Below are 11373 nucleotides of genomic sequence, written 5' to 3'. Positions count from 1 at the left end.
GTGGCACTCGTAATTAATAAGATTTTATCAAAAAAACGAATGAGTGAGGCGGATTTTATATCCAACCTTATGGCTTATCTTATTAATTTGGGATGACTTACAATCTTATCTATTAAAGTTAATTTTATGGATAATATTATAATACACTGTCTTAAAAGAAAGTATACTATATATAAGTTATTATAATTTTTTAATGTTAATATCACAAAATCTCATAACCAAATCACTTTATGTTAAAATTGATTGGACCATAATCAAATATTTTTAAAACATAACTAAACACCTCTGTCATAACCGAAATTACAATCACATTAGTTACAACTGAGTTATATCTAACACATCAATGTGTCTTAATCAAGAGTCATAACTAAATCTTACTTGAGGCATAACTAAATATCACTTCAGTCACAAACAAAATAATAATCACTATATATATATCATAACTAAGTTATAACAAACGTCACAACAAGTCATAACTAAATCATAACTAACGCTATATTGGATCATAATCAAAGGCAACAAAGATTATAATTAGGGCACATGGTATACACCCTTTTCAATATATGTATCATATGATTCCTCTAATTTTACAACCTACTAAATCTAAGCCTTGGGTTTGATCTAATGGTCTTGTAACCACACCTAAGGTATGATGAAGGGAATATTAGGGGTTCAAACTGATGGAGCAACGATGATCCCATTAGTTATAATTTAATTTTACTACTAATTACTAACATCCTACAATCTTGACAAAAAAAAAAAAAATATATATATATATATATATTAGCTAAAAAATTATTTAAAAAACATATTCCAAACAAAGCCTAATTCTACATCTAGCTTAATTCTTGGGATTAGGTCACTACTACAAAAATAGTTAAATATCACACTTTGACAAAAAAAATAATCTCACTTTTATTAGAAGTGTGATAAAAAAAAATTAGATTGATATTTTAATCACACTTAATTTGATTGAGTGTGATTATATTTATTTTTTATGTCACTTTTCAATTAAGTGTGATTATATATATATATTTTTTTAATCACACATTCTAATTAAAGTGTGATTATATATACACTACTACTTTTTAATCACATTTTTTAAATAAGTGTGATTATATATATATTTTTTAATCACACATTCTAATTAAAGTGTGATTATATATACACTACTACTTTTTAATGACACTTTTTAAATAAGTGTGATTATATATATATTTTTTAATCACACCTTCTAATTAAAGTGTAATTATTTATATATCTTTTAATCACACCTTCTAATTAAAGTGTGATTATATATACACTACTACTTTTTAATCACACTTTTTAGAATGTGTGTGATTATATATACATTACTACATCTCCTTCTCTCTCTCTCTCTCTCTAAATAGGTGTGATTGTATAAAATATTCCAATTTGATTTTTATATAAAATATACAATTCCCAAATTTTTTTTTAAAAAAAGCCCCAACACCAAAACATAAATTATAAATAAATAAAAAAATTCAAAATACATTTAACTCTTTGGCTGCTTCTAATCAAAAAGAAAGTAGAAGGCTAGGGTTCATTAAAAGGCACAAGAGAGAGAGAGAGAGAGAGAGAGAGAGAGAGAGAGAGAGAGAGAGAGAGAGAGAGAGAGAAGGAGATGTAGTGCGTTCAATACTGTTGGGGGCAGAGTGTTTCTTACGGTCGTCGTCTTCAGAGGGGCCTCTCTCATCACCCTAAACCAACAAAGCCTCAAAAAGCCCTCCACCTACGACGCCGGCATCGTCGCCAGCAAGAAGCTTCTAGTCTTCGAAGTTGTCTCCTTCAGCTTCTTCCGCTTCACCTCCTTAGTCACTAAGGGCCTCAAGCTCGCCATCAATCTCTTGAACAGCAAGGATGTCGATGAGACATTTCGGGTCAATCAGTGGTCTTATACTGTTTTCTGGAAGATCAGTTGCCAAAACCATATGTATGTTTTCACTCAATATTTTTGTTTCCTCATCTACTATGTGAATATGAATCACTACAACAAAACTGGGTTTTTACGGCTTCACATCAACGACATATAGTAAATGCATGCCGTGGTTTCTCACTTTTACAATTTGTTTTTTTTTTGCATGTCGTAAATAATTTTCCAACCACGACGTGTCTATTGCGTAGGTCATGAATGCTAATAATGATAATTATTTTTTTTTACAGCTTGCAATTAATGTTAGCTGTAAATAATAAAACTTTCGATGACATGTATATTGCATGCCGTCAATACATCAACTATACACGACAGGCGTACACTAGCTGTTAAAAATGTTAAATATTTCACGGCGCACAAAAAACCAGCTGTTAAAAATTTCACTTTCCACGACGCATAAAAAGCCAGCTGTTTAAAATATTGCACTTTTCACGATATGCAATTGTTGCCATGAAAAGTAGGACCAGGAAAAAAAAATCGTCAAAATGAAAATTTCGAGCGCCAAACACTAAAAAAAACATATTTAAAAAAAAAACAAATATATCAAAACCACCACCACCAAAAAAAAAAAAAAACATATTAAAAAAAAACAAGTATCTCTCTCTTTTCTCTCTCTCTCTCTAGCTCTCCATATGCTTCTCTTTCTCTCTAACATTCACACAAGCACAAACCCTACGCTAGCATTCAAAACCACATAGTCTTCAATAGGAATGGCAACGGGGCGGGGCGGGGCCGGGGATCACCCTCCCCGTCCCCGATCCCCGATGGTGGAAACTCCCCCCGTCCCCGGTCCCGACCCCGACGGGGAGCTCATCACTGCCTCCGCCCTCGCCCCTTAACGGGGATCGGGTTTCCCCGACCCCGGAAAGTCCCCGACTAAAAAAAAAAAAAAGAAAATCAGTTCCATGATTTCTTCAAACTACAACAACAACAATTAAACAGATCTGTCATCAACAACAACAACAATTATTAACAATGTTGTTCATCACCATTAACAATCTCATGAATAATCTCATGAGCTCAAAAATTTCAGATCTAACAAATGTAAATAATAATAAAAAAATTTAGATCTAACAGATTTATTGTTCATCACCGTTAACAATCTGATGAGCTTAAAAAAAAAAAAAAAGATCTAACACACACACACACAGATCTAACACACACACACACACAGATCATACATACAGACAGATCTAACACACACACAGACGGATCTAACACTGATCACTGTGGTAGTGATGGTGATGTCGGCATTGGTGAGAGAGGGGGGTTAGGGCCAGCGGTGGTGGTGATGTCGCCGTCGGGGGGGTTGGGGCCAGCGGTGGTGGTGATGTCGTCGTCGGTGAGAGAGAAAGGGGGTCGGGGCTCGCTGTCGGTGAGAGAGAGGGGGCTCGGGGCTCGCTGTCGGTGAGAGAGAGGGGGGTCGGGGCTCGCTGTCGATGAGAGAGAAGGGGGTCGGGGCCAGAGAGAACAACGAGTGAGTGAGAGAGAGTTGAGATGAGAGTGAGAGAGAGATATATATATCAGAGAGTGAGTGTGAGAGCAACACAGATTTGGTATATTATATACGAGTTTGGTTTTATATATATATATATATATATAAGGGGTATAAAAGTAATTTTACTTCGGGAAAATTCGGGGATGGGGCCGGGGACGGGGATCGGGCTGGATCGGAGCTTAAACACTGATCACCGTCCCCGGCCGAAAACAAATCGGAGATTGATTTTTAGATACCGTCTTCTCCTTGTCGGAAGTATTTTTCAGAAAAAATCACTTAAATCGGGGTTGGGATCGGGGCTCCTCGTCGGGTCGATTTCAAATTGTCATCCCTTCAACTACTCCGAATGCGAAGCCCAAAACCTCGAAAACGATCTCCAAACCCTAAAGCAAAAGCGCTCTGATCTCGAATGCCCCAATGCTGATTCCCTGTCTTCCCGCTGCGACCTTTTACAAAACTACTTCAAAGCTCTCCGCACCATCGAATCTCGATTCCCGCCGTGAATTTCACCTAGTACGACGCTTTCAAGACCAAATTGAAGGCTTCGTAGCAGAACATCTACCTCGAGAAGGCCTCTGTGTTGTTCAATTGGGGGGCTGTGCATAACCAGATTGGATTGTCGTTCGATTGGTCTTCGATTGAAGGAAGGAGATAAGGTTCGCATGCTTTTATTGTTATGGCTGGGGCGTTTACATTTTTGAGACATAATGAGTCCATGAAGGCATCGATTGGTTGGTTCGGCGACTGTGGATAGTGTGCCGAGATGTTGAGGAGGCTTACGCTAGCTCAAGCTCAGGAATGTGTTTTTGAGAACTCTATTGCTAATGGGAGTACTCCTGGGGTTTGTGCTAAAATCTCTAGACAAGTTAGTGTTTGTTTAGCTTTCCTGAATTGCTGCTATTTGAGTTTTAAGTATTGCAATTGTGATTATATTTCAGTTTAGTGAAATGGTTTAGATTTAGTGGAAATGTAACCAATATTTCATGGGTTTAATAGCAAATGTGAAGGAATTTACTTGGAATTGTAGTAAGTATGCTATGGTTTCAGAATACAGAACATAACTAGACTGTTTACACACCTGATAAGTGATCTATGAAAATCAACTAATTGAATGGGAAAAAAGGTGGAAATTAAAAAATTAAAAAATTAAAAAAAAAAACACCTGAAAAGTTATTACAATTTGAAATTCAAAATCAACATATGAGTCAGTTATTGTTGTTACTAAGTTATGGCCTTAGTAGGCCTCATATATATTGGGATGTTGTAGAAATCAGTTGAAATGCAATCTATTTTATGATCCATACTGTTCAAATTACTGTATCCAACAATCTCTGTGGCAATTATAAATTGCTTTTAGTATGTTACGAGTGTTACGTAGGAAATTGTATCTATGAGCATGTACACATGCATATTTTTCTTGTTGGGCAGTTAATTACACTTTTACTATAATTCTTTGAAATGCACATGATTATAGGTTGGGATCTACTATGAGGAAGCTTTAGTAGCACTAAATGTTTCACCTCTCAACATGATTATAGGTTGGGATCTACTATGAGGAAGCACTAAATGTTTCACCTCTCAAAGAGCATTTTGACAAGAATTGGTCATCTCAGTGAGTGGCTACATCAGGTCATAATCCTAGTTTATGAACCAAGAAGTGTAGCCTTTAGGACAGTAAGCCCCCGAAATAGGAGAATATGGGATTATTTTCTTTAAGTTATGGTATTGGATGAATTTTAGATTTTTTGTTAGCGATTCCTACTTTTGTTGCAATTTGGGTTTTTTCCCCTACCAAATTATTCATTGGACCATTCAAGGTAATGGATTTTTATGGTCACCTTTCTCTGTAGCACATCAAAATGCATCATTCTTTCTCCGTTTTATTTTTATTTGTTTTATATTTACATTAGTTTATTGACTCGATATGTTTGTTAGTGTAAATAAACCATAAGCAAAGCACAACTTTGAACTTTTCCAACTATAGAAGAAAAACTTGCACTGCTCTAGGAATTCAACTTCATCCTAATTTAAAATTTTTTATTAAGAGCATTTAATGTCTTTGACATTGAGCCGTCTTTCTACATTTTAAATAATATTTCAAATGTTACAGCTGTACCACTTTAGCCTGTGTGGAAATTCAGGAATGAGTATCTGTTTAAAGAGGCAAAGCCATATTTTGCAGAGTTAATTGAGTTGGTAAAGGTCAGAGTTGCTATGTGGGCAAAATCAAATTTGAAAGACTTGAAATGCTCAGTTCATGATTTAGTCTCTAATCTGGAGCATGTATGCTACAGTGTGTAGCAGTGTGCTAACCTCGTTGCTACTGCAGAAATGGAGTGAATCTAGTTGCTGGTGCTGCTGCTAGTAGTTGTTGTTCTATTTTATTTTCCCTTGGTAGTGCTCAATTAATTCTACTTCTTGTTGCTGCTGCTAGTTGCTGCTAATTGTTGTTATTGCTGTTTAATTCTACTGCTGTTGTTTAATTCAGAGATGGGGAATAGAAGTATGAACTGGCAGTAGCTTGAAAATGCATGGAATGGTGGATCTGGTGCTGAGCTACTTGTATTTCTGGTAGTTTGTTGTTTGGCTGTTTGTATTGTTTTTTGGCTGCTTGTATTTCTCTATGTCTTGTTCCTCTTTTGGTTGGTTTCTCACCAGCTTAGTGTTGTGCTAGCAAATGATTGCGGTGTGCAAATTGGTGCTAACCTAGTTGGGTTAACTCTTTGTGCACTCACCTCTCTTTCTTGATGTTTTGGTTGAACTTTTTCATTGTTCGAATCTTCTCATCAATAAAGTTTTGTTTTGCTGATCAAAATATATATATATATATATATAAAGTGATGAATGCTAGTTAAAGTTTGACATACATTCTATGTATTATGTATGTCTCATATATCCCAACTCCTAAAAACTGCACATGTATTATACTTATTTTCCAGGTGGAGCTTCAAGAAGGTTCTTTGGATCAGTTCACACATGAGATGGAACCCTTCCTATACAAGCAAGGGATGCCTGTTAGGTTGAACAAAGGTTTGTGACTAATTTTGGTTGAAAATTTAGACTGTTTTTGAGATGTGAATAACCATTATGCAGTTCTTATATAATGAATTTTTCTGTAATTGTTTTTTATATATGTCATTTGGTCTCAATAAGAGTATGAGCTGCTCTTGCTTGCCATTGTTCTAACAGACTAACTGAAATCCAAATTAGATGTAACAAGAAAAGTACCACAATTGTTATGCTTGTCCCTTACATTTCAATAAAGTATTGTCCTATCGTATTGTCTCTTAAGTATATTTTTCATTTAACTGTTTTTTTGTTTTTTTGAAAATGTAATAATTTCATTAAACATTTAGCAAAAATTAAGAAAATTGCTTAAGAAAACTGTCTGTGTTGTTGGCTACATGTTGTATGTGCTTTTTGTGCTGTCTGCACCTGTTTATGCTGTGCTGTCTCTGTTGCTGGTTCTGGTTTGCTGTTTATGCTATTAGTTTTATGCTTGTTCTATTAATTTATGTATCTTGTTAATTTACGCTTTGAGAGTGGGATTCCTATGCTCAAGAATAGGCTTCAAGAGCTCCCTGATTCAGACAATGTAAGATTTCTTCTTATGACGGAAACCATTAGATAAGCTATCATTTGTTTGGAATTAATCTTTTTGAAAATGAAGTGTCTGTAATTAGTTTTTACTTCTACAAACCAATGTTACCATGAAGTGCACCCTGGCAAGACATGCTAAAGACTAAGGGTCATTTGTTCAGTTTCCTTTTTCTGTTTACAAAAAACAAAAAGACAAGTTTTTTTTTATATTTATTATATATATATATATATATTTATAATGAAAATGAAAAAAGAAAACAGGAAAAGGAAGTGTTGACAAACAACCCCAAGTGTTAAAATGAACCCACACATATAGGCAAAATATCAAATTTCCACCTATTTGCTTTAATTGCGTAATTACTTTTTAGGATCTTTCAAATCTCTAACAGAGGTCCTGATTTCATTCTCTCTAGATATCGATTGATTTTCCAGATGATGGTGCATGGAAACAGTTTCATAAGCAGTTGCAGCATTTCCCAATGGTATTGTTCCTAATCATAATAGAGATGTTCTAGATCCTTTATCAACTTATTGAATACACATCAAATCAATCAAAACATCTCCAGGAATTAATTCCATTTTCAGTTTAATTTTGCTTGCATTTTTTTTTATTACATTGTTACATATTGCGTTGCTACATTGTTATATTTATCAGACCCTAGAGGACGTCATGTTGTGATAGTTGATAGACTAGATCCACAGGAACTAAAGACTTGAGGTGATCTTTGTAATTCTATACTATTACAAGTCTGCTAATATAATTGTTTGTTACTTTTATTTTCATGTCAGTTGGAAAGCCAAGTCTATGTTAGACCTTGCGGCGTTGGTTTCTGTTAATTGCATGCTACTGTAATGGCACAAAACCAAAACATCAGTTTAGATAGGGTTAGTCATAATTGTAAATTGTAGATATGTATTTTCTTGACTTTATCATTTTTCACCATTTTAACCACTGCTCAATCTAATATATTAGAGTCCCAAACTAGAATTTAATAAAACATAATCAGAAGGAATCATCAATTAATGACAATGTGAAAATGTCAGAATAGATCAACAAACTTTTCCTGGTGCTATCTAAAGTCTAAACATGTTGATGCAATCCCCTACATACCATGGGAATAAATTATTACTTGGTGTACATCTTAAAATTCCATAAATGAAGGAAGGTTTGATACTCAACTTGGTTTTATTTTCAATTTTCATAATCTGAAAATAGAAAGTTTATTTTGAATGTTTAGTCTCTTCTAGGTCTTTTCACATATTGATTCTTTGAGAAATAAGAGCAAAGGAAATCAATTTGTCTTGAAAGTTGGAACCATTTTAGCTCCAGCAAATGGGGCTTTTTTTTTTATCTTACTAATGTTAGTTGCTGAGTTGTTATAATTTTTTATCAATCCTCATGGTGATTCTTTATTGATATGTGATTGGTTTCCTAACTGCCTAAGCCAAACTTAGATTTCTATGATCCTTGAAAATATTTTGTTTGATTTTATTTTATTTTTTATTTTTTTATATAATTCATTGATTTATGTGACCAAAAAGTAGTCAACATGACTTTTATATGTTAGCTTTGTCAAGGTCTTCATTATTTTAAAATGTGTTGGTCTCTTGTATATCCACCTTGCATTAGATGAATATGAACTATTTCATGTTTTGTTAAGACCTTAGATTAGAGTGACCCAAATTAATAATAAACCTGCAAAATAAACAGGAGCATTTAGGTTTGATTTCCTATGATATTTCAATGTTCAGACATCAACTGGTAGAATTTGTTGGCAAATTGTTAGTTCAAGCACTATGTAATGTAATTCTGTTAGTTTTATGTTATTTTTACATAAAACTACATCACAACATATAATGTTCCAATATTTCAAGTGCCGACATCATGTGCTCGGAATTTTTTGTTTGCTACCATGGATGTGGGTATCATGAAGCACAATTGTTTACAATATGTTATTGACCAATTTGTAATATTTTTTTTGCTTGTCCTTCCCAGTCCAAAGTATTTGTGTTAAAATGAGGCCTAGTTTGTATGGTTGATTTGTAAATTTTGTGTAAGTTGAATGTTGATGTCAGAATGAGCAGGGTATTGACATTGTTTATTTGTGGAATATTTGTGTTGATTCGGTTGTTAACAACAATATAGGAGTATGAGGAGATAAGTGAAGAACCTGAGCAAGCCGCCTTGAAGAAAGTGAACAGCAAGAAGTTGAAGAAGCTGAAGATAAAGAAACACTGGTAGATACACAACAGGAGACTGAGCCTGAGCCTAAGGAGGAGGAAGTTCCACCGTTGATATCAACTGACCAAACTGAGGATCTGTTGGTAAGTAACTTTAAAATTAATTATTGTGTAATCTCCTTAAAACTAGGAACTGTTGTATTTGGGTTGAATTGGATTTTCTAATTGGATCAAATTTGGATTCCCAGTAATGGGAGCTTCCTTTTGCTCTAATTGCAATTGGGTTTGTTGTTCTGATTAGTATATTCATGATTCTTGCACATTTTGAGTGCAGGGTTTAAATGAAATAAATTCTAAAGCTGCCGAACTAGAAGAAAGTAATGCATTAGCGCTTGCTATAGTTCCACCTGGTAAGTTGCATACTAGTTTTTTTTTTCCCTCCCTTTTCATTTTGGTATATTTATTGGATTTGCTTGTCTGTCCCTTTTCTTGGTCTGTGTGCATTCTTTTCTTTTGGGTATATACCCCATCCTATGAGGCAACCATTTATAGGTGTCAATATTGTGCTGAACTCACACCATCATCAGTTAGATGAAAATACCTAACCATACATATGAACATGTAGATTTGGTTTATATTTGAGCATAAGGTTTTATTAATAGCTTAATACTTTTATTTCCTTAGCTGTATAAGGTTTTATTAACCATACAACTCTCTTCTGGCTATTAATTTGCCTGTATGTTCATGTCTGATGATGAGTTAACTGCTGAAATCTTTTAACACATGAGTTTTCCTATATTCAAGGGCACAGATGAAATGTTTGCATAACCCTGTTCCTTCTCCTGAGCATTGTTGCCCTCATAGTTCATACTCAGCTATCGTAAGATATTTGGTCCATTTTTTCCATGAGAATTGATTATTCAATCAAAGTGGTTATTCTTTTTCTATTGAAGCAGGAGATAAAGAGTCAGTGTGATGAGAAAAATACAGGTTGTATCTTTTGTAAGACTAGGATAGTCTCTATAAATAATTAGTTTCTTCATATGCTTCTGCGGTTTCGGAATTAATTTGTGTTTTCATTTTTCAGGTCAGAAATTTCTTGGAGAGATGCAAAATATGTGTCAAAGAATTAAAGAACTTAATTTTTTAAGTTTTTTCATTTTTTAATATGTGTAAGCACAGTTAAATTTTTTTTATTTAATTCCTTTGTATATACTTTTGAATATTTAATTTCATTTATGAAATATATGACGTTATTCTATTCAATATGTGGTTATGATTCAAAGTATAGCATATAGTGTGTATTACATTAATCAAATGTGCATACAAAAATAATATTGATTATTTTTCAAATATATCAAACCCTTTTTTTATCGCAGATTTTATTAGTTATTAATCACATTTAAAAGACGTGATCTAAATATTTTTAATCACTTAAAATGTGTGATCTAAATGTTATTAATCACACTTAAAATATGTGATCTAAATTTTATTAATTACACCTAAAATGTGTGATCTAAATGTTATTAATCACACTTAAAGGATGCGATCTAAATATTTTTAATTACACTTAAATGGTGTGATCTAAATATTTTTAATCACACTTAAAAGATGTGATCTAAATTTTATTAAGCACACTTAAAAAGTGTGACTAAAATTGATCATTTTTAATCACACTCCCAAAGATCACACTTTAATAAAATTTAAAAGATGTGATTAAATAACATACATCACACAAAAAAAGTGTGATCTTTATGTGTTTTTGTAGTAGTGGGTGTTGGAACAATCTTCTGTGTAAATAAAATAACTTAAAATAATTCAAACAAAATAAAATAAACCTTACAGAATTTATTTTGTTGAACCGAATAAATAATTTAAGATCAAGTCAAATGTGTGACATTGTCCTTAAGACAGATTCGCCCCGCTACGGTGCTTACGGTTGAGTGGCGTCTATCTTCCAGGATACAATGATCTTAACCAATTTGTAGTAGCACTCCAAAACAAATTGTTCGGCGAACCAAACCCGTGTTCTAACTCTCTGAATATTTATTCCTAAAATTATGTATGAACAATAATGCACTAAAAGAAATCTGGATAGCAAAGAGACAAAGATTTCAGACTGAATTTTCGGATGGAATTT

At 33.6% G+C, this 11373-nt stretch overlaps 1 protein-coding gene across 17 annotated transcripts; it reads left to right on the top strand.

Moving 5' to 3' along the window:
• Positions 1-3783: 3783 nt before the first annotated feature.
• On the top strand, positions 3784-10499 carry LOC114295060 (uncharacterized). Of its 17 annotated transcripts, none has more exons than XM_082916342.1 (9): positions 3844-4317; positions 5782-5846; positions 5941-6023; positions 6392-6482; positions 6994-7047; positions 7466-7534; positions 9199-9219; positions 9252-9377; positions 9568-10499. In XM_082916342.1, the coding sequence occupies exons 5-9, from the start codon at positions 7006-7008 to the stop codon at positions 9826-9828; spliced, it is 519 nt and encodes a 172-aa protein (XP_082772468.1). In that variant the 5' UTR covers positions 3844-4317; positions 5782-5846; positions 5941-6023; positions 6392-6482; positions 6994-7005; the 3' UTR covers positions 9829-10499. The 17 variants fall into 17 exon arrangements, 11 of the variants coding, with proteins under 11 accessions (XP_082772466.1, XP_082772467.1, XP_082772474.1 ...); XM_082916343.1 differs by having other exon boundaries at positions 4169-4293; XM_082916340.1 differs by lacking the exon at positions 5782-5846 and having other exon boundaries at positions 3784-4317.
• Positions 10500-11373: the final 874 nt, after the last annotated feature.

This window comes from Camellia sinensis, chromosome 2 (genome assembly GCF_055761805.1).
Source record: "Camellia sinensis isolate YWXY chromosome 2, ASM5576180v1, whole genome shotgun sequence".
In the NCBI taxonomy this organism is placed as follows: Eukaryota; Viridiplantae; Streptophyta; class Magnoliopsida; order Ericales; family Theaceae; genus Camellia; species Camellia sinensis.
This window is presented reverse-complemented; position numbering and strand designations above follow the sequence as displayed.